This window comes from Thunnus maccoyii, chromosome 3 (assembly GCF_910596095.1).
Source record: "Thunnus maccoyii chromosome 3, fThuMac1.1, whole genome shotgun sequence".
Lineage (NCBI taxonomy): Eukaryota > Metazoa > Chordata > Actinopteri > Scombriformes > Scombridae > Thunnus > Thunnus maccoyii.
Genome location: NC_056535.1, coordinates 2,473,864 through 2,488,412, shown reverse-complemented (window position 1 = coordinate 2,488,412; position 14,549 = coordinate 2,473,864). Strand labels below are relative to the sequence as shown.

The 14,549-nt window shown below is 40.5% G+C and overlaps 1 protein-coding gene across 1 annotated transcript in view; it reads right to left on the bottom strand.

Annotated features, from left to right (window-relative positions):
• Window positions 1-316: 316 nt before the first annotated feature.
• The window catches only part of nfasca (neurofascin homolog (chicken) a), a 141,345-nt gene continuing 127,112 nt past the window's right edge, over window positions 317-14,549 (bottom strand). The window contains exon 36 of the mRNA XM_042405501.1: window positions 317-2,083. Coding sequence (XP_042261435.1) covers window positions 1,855-2,083 — 229 coding nt within the window. The 3' untranslated portion in view covers window positions 317-1,854. The remainder of the gene's footprint in view (window positions 2,084-14,549) is intronic.

Here is a 14,549-nt window from a genome sequence, read left to right as displayed (position 1 = left end):
TCTGCGGCATAATACAGTGTGTGGCATGCGTAGGAATACATAAGTTTCTACGGTTGAGAAAATATAGTGCCAAAGGAAAGGGCTGTCTGACGGCAAGGTAAAGCAATGAAAATTTTCTAAATATAGTGTACACTTAAACTGATATTGATTTTTTTTTAGGTGGGCCTTTTTTTAGGTGGCTAAATACATTTTTTCTGCTGGCCCCATCCACAGCAATACATTGCCTAGCTTCCATGCCAGTACTCCTGCCTGCTTCTCCAAACTGAGGGCGTGCCGACCCAAATCTACTGCAGGTAATACACTGACTATGGATAAGTACCTCATACAACCTCACTTCAAAAAATCTGAACTATCCCTTTAAGGATTCCAGCCTCTCATGCTGCATTCATGTCCTACAGGAGAGAACATAGACGTTATATTACAAGATGAAAACATCGTTGAAGAGTTTGGAGTTTATCTGGTGTCACCAATAAGAACATGACTGTAGGAAAGTGGTAGAATAATATATACAGTGATTATGTGATCACCATGTTGGATTGACGTAGCAATGTTTGGTTTGGTATAAAACATACTTTTAAAAGTACCACTCACCTATTTATGTGTGTACCAAATGAGAAACCTATGTCACCAGACAAACAGAATCATGGAAGCTTTACAGCTCCGAACAATTACAATTTTCATTATTTTAACTGTCAACTGACAGTTGTTCCCTTTGACATGAATGCAGCATTAGCCTGCATGCAACCTAGGGAATTCACTGGGTTCTGATCTACTGGTGTTTCTCAAGCAAAACTGACTTTCCTTTCTTTTGCCTTCTCATGTCTCTTTCACTAAATTACTACATGCTCCAAAAAAAATATTTATACTTAGTCTTTTTAAAAAATGGGATTCATACAACATACTGTAGCAGCGCTTGCTGCTTGTGGCAGAAATGGCTTTTCTTGTGTCGGCCATTTTGAGCATCTGCACTACAACATTGGATTAGAGGTAAGAAAAACACGTCTACCACATCATAAAAGGCAAAGTGAATAAAAGCATGTGATTTAGCCTGCGAGTGACAAAAAAGGAAACCCAAAATGTGTACTTTCCTAACCAGATTAAACCCAAAATGGTATGGAGGAGGTGATAGTGCATAGTTTTGCAGGGCACTAAAATGTGTGCCAGGACTGTATACAGCATTCATTAAGATTCAATGACTCATCTACCAGCTGTGGAAAAACTAAAATCTTTCATTGCGTAAATATCAATATGATAAACATATCTGCCAGCATCCTGTTGAGTTTGATGTTTAGAAGCTGATATGTTACAGGACGGGGCTAGTGTGTGAGTGTGTGTGTGTGTGTAACCTCTGTGTCTACTTTACCGGGATGCTACACAGAGGTATGAGGGGCCAATCAGGGAGGAGAGCAGAGACACTGAAAATGTTCAGAGCAGAAATGAACCAAAGAAAAATCTCTAAAGAATGCTTGTTGATGCCTCCAAATGCTGAAAGCTGCCCCAAAGGCACACGTCAAGTCTGTGTGGGTAAAGGGCAGGCAGAGCGCACAGGAAAACGAGCACTTGTCCACTTTGTCCAAATGTCACCTCCGAAGGGCCAATTTCTTAGAGCTGGAAACGTAAAATAAAGGCTTGTGGTCTAGTGCCACTCCTGTATTCCTCCAGCTTATCTGCAGAGGAAAGCCTACATAGTCTCCAGACTGGCCCTGCTGTGATTCTTCTGTTTAATTTGTTTCATATATTCATATATTAATATATTCATGTGTGTGTGTTTGTGTCTGGTGTATGGTGTCGTGGTTTGTCATAACGCCCTCAGATCAGAGGGTGCCACTGAGTCCCCGATGTGCCGCTACAGCGCTACGCCAGTGAGTAGATGGCGTTGACGGGTGAGGTGGCCTCGGAGCTCTCGTTGCCCTCCGTCTCGTCCTTGTCCTTCTTCACCGTGTACTGGCCGATGAAAGAGCCATCCTCGTTGAACTGCCCATCACCGCCTTCGCCGTAGTCCACCAGGCTGTCGTCGCTTTCCTTCACGTTGCCCTCCAGCGATGTCTGGCTGTCCTGCAGAGGCTTGTTGTCTTCATCGCTGCTGCAAATGCGCAAGAAGGAGAGGGTTAAAATGGGAGCAGAACTTTGTTACAAAGAATCAGCAGGAGTTCGGGACCTTGCTGCCCCCATCGGCAGGGGTTAAAGAGGGAAGTGAAAAGTTATGGGAATTGCAGGTAAAGAAATGATTGTTAAGAAAAGTGTGAATTCCATGTTTTTAGCTTTTCTATTCTCTTCACTCTCGGTGAAGTGACTGAATGTTGAGGTCACTCAGGCCTTTGTAGACTAGAATTTCTACTTTTATGATTCATTTCTTTTCCATATTTTGCTTAAAGGATAGGTTCCGATTTTTCAAGCCGATATTAACATAAAATTCATACCAAATGAGCATTTAAAGAGTTATTGGTTACTGTTATCATTCCTTCTGTCTATGTTGGCTGTAAAGCGACCCCTTCCTCATGTGACTTCAATGTTAAGAGATGTGGGACAAAATCAACAGTGCTCTTTCCATGAATTTAAGTCCAAAACTAATGTGAGGCTTCTGTAGTCTCAGTTAGCCAAATCAAGAGGGTATCTTCATTTCTTCATTCAAGACTATAAGAAACATACTGTACCCCTCCACCACTGTCTGGAGAAACACAAAGAGGCAATTTCATGCAAAAATGTCTGTAACCACTTGGTTTCACTAGCTAAGACTGCTGAAACCTAAGGAGTGTAGATTTTGTCCCCCACTTCTTACAGTATAGTCACATTATGAAGGGATCGCTTCACCACCAACAACTAATTACAGTGAATGATAATTCTCTCAACAGACATATGGTATGTGAGTAGTATTAAGATAGACTTGAAAAAATGTGAAACTATCCTTTAGAAATAGCAGCATTTTATACCGAAGATGCCTGCAGATCTACATTAAAAAACTGAAGAGTCTTCTTCGTTCTACAGTATTCATTGCTATGTTTTAAAAGCTACCCTGTCTCCTAGAAATTACATTCATATCAAACTGATTTGTACTAGTAAATTTGATTTGTAGGAAATGTAATGCTGCCTGGAATACATTTTTAAATTATTAAATTGAATGTACTTATATACGGTTAAGGTTATCGGTTAAGGTTAGGGAAAGATGGTGGTCTTGGTTAAATATTGAAAAACGCTGACTTGAAGCATGAGACAGGATGCATTGACTTTTTCAGTATTTAACCAAAACCACCATCTTTCCCTGACGTTAACCAAGTGTTATAGCCTGAAGCTAACAACACATGGGGCACAGGACTCTTTGGTTTCCAGTGTATTCATGTGCTCGATCATCATCCATGATGACTACCTATCTATGACTTCTGTGCAGAACTCAAAATACAATCAAGGCGGCAATTACATTTCCTCAAAAACATGTTTGTAAAGTTTGCATGTAAGTAAATGCATTATGTAGGAGACAGGGTTGTTAATAAGAGATAAATACTGTCTACATAAAATCAAATAAGACATTTGCATCCACATGCTTTCTGATGGCCATATTCTGACATGAGATCTAAGCATATGTAGAAGTTGCCACTTGCTTGATCTCAGTTCAGAGCATGGCTGCATGTCTCCTAACTCTGTTTTTTTGGGGGGGTTTTGAGTGGGGGAGAGGGAGGGACTTCATGCACAGGGAGAAAGAACTACAGACTAGCATTAGCTTTCTTGTCTGGGATCAAGCCAGTTGCATAACAGCATTTAAAATGCATTTAAACGTCAAGAAGGATGCAAAAAAGATCTTTTGTCATCAGGACTTCTCTTCATTGCTCGTGTCTGTGCATTGCATTTCAAGGTTATCAAACATCATGTATTGAGATTCACCTGGAGAGGACAGAATCTACTCTGTAGCCTCTCAGAATCGTCATGCTCCATGCTGAAACACTTCAGGAACCAGACACATTACTCAATATATTTTAAAAATCATACATGTTAATGAAGATTACAAATGGACTACAGCAGATCCAGCACGATCAAATTCCAACACAGTTCAAATCTAGCAGATTCAACTCTGATAGAACCCAAAATTTATTTCATATTTTTATCAGTCCACAAAAAATCATTCAGAGTAGAGCAAGAGACAGTGAAACAATGAACCCTTTCAGAACACAGGCTGATACATAAGGTGAGGAGATGAAAAGATGTTACACACAAGATGAAGTGTGTAAGAGGTGGGCACAGAGTGGATAAATGCAAGAGAAAGGTTGACATCTTTTAATCGATTAATACGCCACCTGAGAGAGAATCAAGTTCATGACTATGCAGCGGACAGTGATTGTTTTCTTTGTGTTAGCTCTGTACTCCAGCATGTTGAATTTGAAATTTACCAATGACCATCATTTAAAGTGCGGAATTTTGGCTGATGACATCCAACATAGCCTTTTTAAAACACTGTCTCATTTTTAGGGGTCAGAAAATAATCAGACAAGTCATCATGTTGAATATTTGATTTCAAATTCTTTGCAGTTAATGATGAATATAAAGTCTCCTACCTGTCTTTATTGTAGCCCTCAGGGGATTGGGGTTTTCTATCTCCAGAATATTCTTATTTGGTCTTCAAAACTTCTTGGTTGCTTTGGCTGTATATTAAAGGGTCAGTTCACCCAAATTACAAAAAAATTATCTCACCCACTTTTAGTAGTTTGTAGCTATAAAGATAGTTTTGGTTTTATTTGTCTGTCTCTGAGATTTCTGCCTCCACTCCAGTTCAATGGAGGTGAATGGAGTTTTGTTTGTAGTGCTTACGGGTTTGAAAAGTTACATTCAAACAAATTCGGCAGCATTTCCATATGTAAATGTAAACTAAACTGTCCTCTCCTGAAAAACAACAGAATTGGTAATTTGTGTGAAGAGCTTTCTTGACAAGTGAACTCTGGTCATGTGAATAATGGCCGCTGTTTCTCAAAAGCAAAGGCGGAAGTAGCTTGATGTCATTATAGCACTGCAAAACCTCTTGGGGAGGAGATAAAACATTTTCAACTCAGGGTCATTGTATTTGCTTGTTCTGGAGCTTTGAATTGTAACATAACTGTATCAGCAGATTGAGTTTGCTCAGTCACCTTCTGAAGTAGGAGGTTAGGATGGATGGTTTTGTGTCTCACTTTGACACTGGAGACTCTTGTTCACATCCTGTTTCGTACAGTGCCAAAGTCAACCACGGTTTCTTTTAATCACATAACCAAGTAATTTTTGTTGTCTAAACTTAAACAAACCTTAACCATAGAGGTTACAGAAAAAACTCAATTAGTTTTTGTGACTCTGACAAACTATGTTGTTTTATGGGTCATTCTGGAGTTGAAAGACCTATAGAAATACCCTCAAATTAAAGCTCAAAGTTTAAACCTCATATTTATTATTTCACTTCATATCCAATGTGTTGTAGTAAAATGACAACACAACACAAAAGTGTCACTATCCAAATCCTTATGGACTGCTGTGCATATAGTTGTAGTTAAGAAAGACTAGAAATACCACTTTGCAGTTGTATGCCTCTGCCAACGATATTTGTAGTGAAGGAATTTAATAAAAGGTATTAAGTGTATTTTCCTTGTATGTGTTCACATGCTTGGCCAATAAAGCTGATTCTAGATAGATATAGAACACATGGATGCTTCCCACACATCTTCAACTTGTCAGCACAGAAAATCTAAACAATCACCACAGTTTCAAGGTGGGCACCAAGATTAGTGTCACCAATTCAGATGTGAAATATAGTTATGGTGTTGAATAATGGCCAGAAAAGTGTTTTTGCAGAGCATAATGATGTCACAGTGAAGCTTACCTTTGACCTTTTGGTTATAAAATGTCATTACTTCATAATTTTATCCTATTAGACATTTGTGTGAAACTTTGTCATAATTAGTGTATGTATTGTTGAGTTATGGCCAAAAACGTGTTTTGTAAGGTCACGGTGACCTTGACGTTTGAGCACCAAAATCTAATCAGTTCATCCTTGCCTTCCATTCCTGCCAAATTTGAGTAAATTCCCTCAAGGCGTTCCTGGGATATCACGTTTATGAGAATGGGACGGACGGACAGATGGACGGATGGACAGACAACCCGAAAACATAATGCCTCTGCCCACGGTTGACGCCAGCGCTGAGGCATAAAAAGTGTTGCTCTTAAAAGTGCCCAGAAGGCCTGTAAGTTGTTGATTCCGGTGTCCTCATAACTCATCGATTCTTCAGACACAGTGTGCAGTAAGGTGAGCAGCACAGCAGCTGGCAGATAGAAGCTGTCTCTGTGGTTCGATATCCTTTGAGTGTGCCAGGAGTAAATCAGAAGGACATCTCTCTATGCACCGGTGCCACTGAAATGCTTCAAGATTAGATCTCTTACAGCTAATTAAATAAATCTGGCCAAGAGGCAGAGCCTTTTTCAAACCGCTTGCCCCAGTCGTATTTGCCAAGCTTTCTTTCATTTGTTGACCGTACTGCACTGACAACTTCAGTGAGCCGGAGGGTTTTAAGAGAGAGCCTTTTATTTCAGTGACTTCAAAATGTCTTCAGAATGAAAGAGAGCAAAGTTGGGAATGATTCAATTATCTGATTAGGTGATTTTTTTGAGTAGAAGAGCAAAGGTGGGGGAAGTAACTCAGAAGATGGGTGGGAGTTTCAGATAACCTTCCTTGCATAACAATACGCAAACTTGTCCATCTGTCGCGTTCAAGAAATCTCATGAAAATGACTCCCACATACACAGACTAATATGACTATAGAGTCAGAAAGTCATGGCAACTCTGTTGTTTTTCTTACTTAACAGATTTACATTGGGAACATTAGATGAGTTTGTTATTATCAAAAATCGGATTAACCATGCTTTGAAGTGCTTTAATTTGATGGATAGAATTCATTAGCATGTTAGCAAGTTAAACTGACTCTAACAGACATTAATCGATTAAAATGCACTGCAAATGAGCAATAGGAAATGAGATTTTTTAAGAACAGGATTAGGAGGACTTAGATGGTGATGCAGGAGACTCTTTTCTATTCATACCTTTCAAGAGACCTTTGGACCAATGAGGAAAATAAATCAGAAAAGAGACAAAAGACAGAGACATAAGATGGGGTAGGTAGAACAGAAAGACAGTCATGAGACACATGGATAACCAGACATAAAATAAATTAGCTAAATAAACATAATAGAAAGGAGGTATAACAGTATGGGTGTAGGGAGATGAGGAACAACAATAACATTTACATATCTTTGTTAAGTGTAAAGGTAAATAGATTGAATCCATCATAATCCAAAATTAAGGCATAAAAGCAATAAAGTCGGAGGTAGAATAAAGTAAGCTAACCAAAGGATACCGCATTTTGGCCTTTGTATAAAAAAAGTTGCTTGTTATCTCTATGTGAAAAGGGCTCCATTGCATGCATAGGGGCCATCTACTGTAGGATTTACAGGAAAATTCTAGTTTGCTACAACTTGCGTTTTGTTTTCACAGTTTAGTCATATTTTCTGTTAATTATGATAACATTGTACTCACCAAAATAACTGCTATTATCTAAGAACATGGTGACAGAGCTATAATCAAGTCTGACGGGGCACAAAACTGACTGTCAGACTTTCCACCATTTCATTTTTACTTCATTCATGCATATTGACATTATGCATACTAACTTCTTGTTGGTGGGATGGGGATATTTTGTATTGTTTTTCCCTAATCAATCAGTAGCAAGCAATGTGTCTACCTGACATGGAAGTTGTGTTAGTGGTTGCTAGGAGCACTTAAAGGATATGTCTGTTGATTTTCTATATTTTTCTTATTGTCAACAAATCTCATGTGCTGAGCCAAACCATAGACTGTAAAAAATATGGACGTAGTCACCTTGACGTCACCCATTGGTTTGCAAACTGCCATTTTGAAGCCTCCAGTGTAGCAATTTGACCATCGCCATCTTGGATTTGGCCGTCGCCATATTTGATTTTTGGAGCCAGAAGTGACCATATTTGGACGAGAGGGTTGCACTGATCATAGTGCTAGCTGCTAGCTTGATTAGCACAGTGCATTTACAATCTATGGTTAACAGTGATAATGCTAATGCTAATGCTCATTGATGGGTCTTTTATTACAACCAAACGCTGAACAAGTATGTTTTTAGGTGACCACAATGTGCAAGGCAGACACCACTGACCATGTGTGGGAACACGGTTTCATTTACAGTGCTTTACTAGCTTGTTGTGCTACATATCACAACCTCTTGTCTTTGTACTACATTGTGAATTTCTCAAAAAACTTCAGTACAAAGGCAAAAGGTTGTGGCATCTGCCTTACATGGAAGAACATGTACAACATGTGCAGCTGTGTCAGACTAATCAAAGCTTGACATAATTTTTCTGTGGCTATTTTTCATCGATGTAGCTGGGTAGCACACTTTGTAAAGTGTAAAATGTATTGTTCAGTCTGAAAAGATCTACGCAATTCATGTAGTGAGTACTATGTTATCATTATGGGTAGCAATGATGGCCATAACAACAAAAACAAGACCCAAGCTGTAATAAATCAGAACTATCCTTTAAAGGAATTGTTTGATATTTTGAGAAATATGCTTATTCCCTTTCTTTCTGAGAGAACAATTTCAAGTTGGTGCATCAAGTACAGAGCTGTAGTTAGGACGTACTTAGCCTAGCTTAGCATAAAGACTGGAAGATGAGGGAAATAGCTAGCCTGGCTCTGTCCAAAAAACACCTACAAACAACTCTAAAGCAGACTGATTAACACACTGTTTCTTGTTTGTTTAGCATAATCAGAAATGTCAAATTGACAGCATGTGGTTTATAAATAATAAAATCCTGTCCTAATAATAAAAACACACATTCCAACACCTCCAAAGGTCAATACTTAACACATTATATCTTGTTTGTTTAATGTGTACACAAACAGAAATGTAAAAACGTCTAGCTTGCTGTTTCCCCCAGTTTCCAGTCTTAATGCTAAGCTAGGCTAACCACATCCAGCTAGCACAGAGATATATGATTGATTTCGTTCTTCTCATCTCAGTCTCAGAAAGAAAACTAATAAGCTTATTTCACCAAGTGTTGAACTATTCTTTTAACATCTGACTACAACTAAACTTGACTACATTATTCCATGTAATTTTCATGTGGGATAACACAAGGAAAATAACAAAGGTTACAATATTGTAACCCTAGTTCTATAAGCACATGTGGAGCCCTCTACTGTACTCTGTGGGTAATACACTCCTCCAGTCACATACACTTCAGTCCATAAAATATATAAAGCAGCATCTTGCTGCTGCTCACCCATCCAGAAACCACTTCAGTGACGGCGTAGGAGCGGCAGGGTACATAGATAGAGGGCTCCGCCTGTGCTTATAGGCCTAGGGTTACAATATCGTAACCTTCGTTCTATCACAGACAGGCTCCGCCCAATGAATGTTCACCCTGCCAGTGTATAATTGCCCAGGGGGGTAGACCAAGATGCTGCTGTGCTTATGTCCTTGACACTCACCCCACTGAATAAGGTCGTAGATGCTGCTACACCACGTGTGGTATACACCACATTGGGGTGTTCTTACCTGCCTGCCCGTAAGCTTGGAAGATGCACTCACAAAGCCAACTAGCTAGGCGCTTCTTGGATAGGGCTTTACCGGCCACTCTCTCTCCATAGCACACAAACAACTGTTCAGTGTGCCGAAAGGGGGCCGTGCATTCAATATAACATGCAATGCACAAACTGGCCACAAGAGGTGCAGTTTTGCCTCCCTGGCATCCCCATGGGGTGGAGGAAAACCACTTGTGCAGACAGTCCAGCCCACATCATCCTGTCCCTCTCAGGAGCTAAGCCTAGAGATGTTGGCCCAATGTGGGCAGCGCATGTATCAAGCCCACCTCCTAGGACAGAGCCCCCAGCACTTGGGGAATGGACCAGGGCTGGGCCACCAACATCTGGGTCATCTCTGCGTACCACTGAGCTGAGCGGCGGTCCGTAGCTATCAGAATGACCAACATTCTCTGTTGTCTCACTCTCTCCTGAATCAGTTCAAAATCTGCTGTGCCACCTCAGGGTGCAGTATCCACTCATCTGCCAGAGGGCCGCCCCTGGACATGAGGTCGGTGCCCCTGTTTTCCAGACTCAGAATGTGGACAGCCCTCAAGACAAGAGGTGTTCTGAGACCATCACCAACACGTGTCTCCCCTGAACCAGAGTCAGGAAGTGTTGGAGAACAAGGAGCATGCCTGAAGTTCAAGGAGGTTGATGTGTCGGTTTTCTCCTGAAGGCCACACACCACCTATCACTCTGCCCAGACAGGTGCTCCTCCACCCATCAGGGACACATCCGTGAACACCACTATATAGGAGGTCACTCGACCCAGGGGTGATCCCGTCAGCAGATGCTGTGGGGACCCCCAATAACGCAGGTCCTCCTGCACTGATGGGGGAATGTTCACAAAGCAGTGCTTGTGCCTCTTGCGAAACGCAGGAACTTCATGTGTTTCAGCGCCATCTCGACATGAAAATAAGCATCTTTTAGGTCAATAGTGGTTGAACCAGTTCCAGCAATCTCCTGATGGTTAGCATGCGGAACATCTTTTGTGCGATGCATTGGTTCAGGATGCGGAGATACAAAATGGGTCTGAAACCTCCCGTCTTCATGGGAACCAGGAAGTACATGAACTGAAGTCGGCCACAAATTTCCAAAGGTCAGCAAAGTTGCAGAGACAGATGAGAGGTTGTCATCAATTCATCGGAGAAGCTGTCCGGAGAGTCTTAGCCAAGGCGTCTGGCTGCAGAGTGCTGGATTAAATGGTGAGACTGGGGCACGTCGGGCAGGAATGAGTTTGAAGCAGCAACTCCACCCGCAGACAGGTAAGATCAGTGAGGTGATTTCGCTGTTGCTGAAGTGAAAAGGATGAGTGAATTTCAGTGGGCAACTGCGTGCATTTGATTGGAGGAGAGTATTACCCATAGAGTTCACTAGAGGACGGAGCCTGTGTGAGATACAACTTAATTATGTAGCAATAATAATGCTGATTTTTTCAACTGTGCACTAAAATACTGAACATCCTCTGAAATAAGACAGAATGTAAAACAAGATGGATAAAACAGGAGAAGCTATTTACAGGGGAAATACTAAAATGACAGATGTAATTTACTTTGTATTTTCAACTTCTTAGAAGTGTTTATTCTGTGTTTTGTCCTCCAAATATTCTCCAGTTGTTTGTTGCCTAAATCATTTCCTTAAGGGTGTCAAATTGTGCCAAACATAGATTGTCCTGCCCCCTTGCTCTCACTACAACCCAAATTGATTTCCCTCGCCATCTCTCACCCTGTGCACCTGGTGGCGGATGCTTTTTAAATGTCAGCCGGCGGAGGAAAAACAAAGCAATTAACCTCTAAAAGGGTGAAAAACATGTTAGTTGTTTCTTAGCTGGAACAAAAAGGTGCAAGACCTCCCACACTCTTCACTCAGGCTGCTTTCTTAGTTCACTATGTCTGCTTGTACTGCTGGAACAGCTGATCCGTGGTTATAGGGATGGATGCATCTTTGGTCTTTTATTTACAGACACTGACACGGTCATATTACATTAAGATCAATGGAGTAGTGTAATTACTGTTCCAGTATTGAGCTCCATAAAAAAGCAGCTTTAAACCACACAATAAAAGAATAAATTAAACTTTTTTCATTGTGTGGCAGGGGGCCATGGTCTGTTTGTTTTAATTGAGGTTTGAATGATAATGTGCTCTCTCCATGTGATTCTATAATAGCCTGAGGCTGAATCAATGCTGTGATCAACCAGAGGCATTTTATATTTAAGTCTGAACCTTTCCTCAACCCTGAACAACCTCAGCTGCTGCTCTGCTGTGTTCTGGGAGATAATGCATCTCATCGAAAATATATTTTCTCTTCACCTTGGCCTTGCATGAATTACTGCATAATTATGTTATTTTCTATGTACCAAGAAGGCAATATATGTCACCAGTGTGATGAGGATATTCTGGGGTTAATCTCTTATTTGCATTGGTTTGCACTGACCATACAAAGTTATCACCATGCAAATAAGAACAAGAAGTGCCCTGTTTCAACTGAAAAAGAGTCTGTTTGTTTTCTTCTGTCCAAACCTGAGCACAAAAAGATACTTTGTTGAATTTGGTTAATTTAACATCACACTGGCTAATCACAAGGCAACCAGACTTTTTAATGAATAGTTTAACAGTTTGAAGTAAACACTTATTTGCTTTCTTTGTCAAAAGTGATATTAAAAGATGAATATCAACCTTGTGATATGTTTAGCTTAGCTTAGCATAAAGACTGGAAGCAGGAACAAACAGTCACCCTGGCTCTGTCCAAAAAACACCTACAAACAACTCTAAAGCTGACTGATTATTTTATTTTATTTTTTTTTTTTGAACTTCGGTCAGCATTGGGCTGGTGTTTCTTTCTGGCACCAGTCTTAACGCTAAACTAAGCTAAGCTTAACACCTCCCGACAGACATGACAGACACAGACATAAGACTAATATCTACCTTCTCATGTCACTCTTGGAAAGAAAAAAGGTAAGCAATAGGCTATCAGATGGCAGCATGTTTCCTTACACTCATAAACACTTGCATTTTGTGGTGATTTCATATATTGGTTTTGCATTATGTTCTGTGTATCAAAGTGTCTCAGTCAATAGTCAAAAGTCAGTGTATCTAAAATGTATCATGCCACAGTCTAGATACTGTAGAGAGAGAGATTGAGTATTTTCTTGAGAGGGCTAAGATTAGTATTATTTTTCGAGCCTTGAGGTGTTTAATGCTTTGTGGTCGGCCCATTTTCTGTTTTCTTGTGTATTTACTCTACTAATTCAATTCAATATGTCTCTTATTTACTGAGCCAGGTTGTCAGCCTGCTAACTGAAACCGAGGTATCAGCTCTTCATTTCTCTGGGTTTGATGTCTATAGATTTAGTTCTGGGACAGCCTTAGATGAATAAAATGTGTTGGAAGTCCAGTTACAATGAACATTCATGGTGTGACTAATGCATGGCTCTGTCCTTTACTGTATCTCTGTGTTCGTCACTTGAATGTCATGTGACCTTTATGGAAGCAGAATGCTCTGGAGCCAGGGAGCTCCAGCCTTGTTTTCATATCAACAGGTGTGAAGATTAGGTTTTTGACAGGGAGATGGTTTGGCTACTATTGATTACTGAATTGACTGTTTGACATCCTTAAGGAACTGAGGCCTTGCACTCAGCTGCATCCTGTCCATCTCTTTGCTAATCATATCTAATAGCTATGGTGTCAGCTTTCTATAATGTCACCTCTATCACATCATTCAAATGGTGCTTTAAAAACTAATGCAGACTAGCTGGACTGCATGAATGGAACCTGTACACTCTTTGCAGACTAACCAAAGAGCCAACAAAACATTAATCAGGTGGATTGTTCTACACCTTATCCACACCCCATTCTCCCCAGTTCAGGGGAAAGATCTGGTCCCCTCCCCGACATGCGCAGGCCAACAGAGATGCCGTGCCAAAACCAAAGTACCTGTTCTCGTTTTCGTTCCTGTCAGGGACAGATGACCCATTTCAGCGTGGGGAAAAAAGAGGGACGAGATGTGAGGAAACAGGGGAGACGGCAAGAGACAAGAAGTGGAGAGAAAGACAGAGGAAGGAGGACAGAGGAGCTCCAGATGATACATGCATGTAAATCCTTGCATGCACACAAACACACACCCTCATACACACACACAGAACTGAAGAGACTTGAGGGATTAGGACCAGTGATGGAGTCTGGGTCAGAATCAGGGTAAAGCAGTGACCTTGGCTGTAAGAGAGGGGTTGGGTATTAATGTTAGACTCATTACTGATTAACAAACAAAACAGGATCTCACACACTGGAGATGGATGAATCACACAGTATTAAAAGCATAGCACCACTCAGGTGATAATGAATGCTGATCACAACTCTTTTGAAACTACCCTGCATACTGATATAGAGCTGTTATTTTATTTAAATGCCACGTGATGCAATGCTGTATCAATCAAAAACTTTAATTTCATACTTTTAACAAAGCATTTTACACCAAAGTAGAGCTACATAATGATAACCTATGTATATGTGATTTACATACAGTATGTATAAAGTAGATAGTCTTATTTATTCTCGTCTTTTTGTCAGTAGGATCAAAGGATAAGATTCAGAGGCTTTTCTTCAGATGTTACAGAGTCTACAATTACTAAAGGTAAAGGTTGTAGTGCCACTCTCACGCTGCTGAGTGAGAACATGGACATCTCCGATTTAGTAAGCATGTTAATCTGAGTGTCAAAGTGGACAGACAGAGAAAAAGACAGAGTCGTTCTCATTAAATAAGAACGAGGCCACAGAGATCAGTGGGACCTGGAAGGAGCAAAAAACACATCACTTACCAACACATACAGTACAGTCACATACTCCAGTATACTGTATACACCCCCATATTACATAAAAATGGTCTACATGCTCATTTTTCTTTTAAAGACCACTGTACCACATGTGGCAAGGTT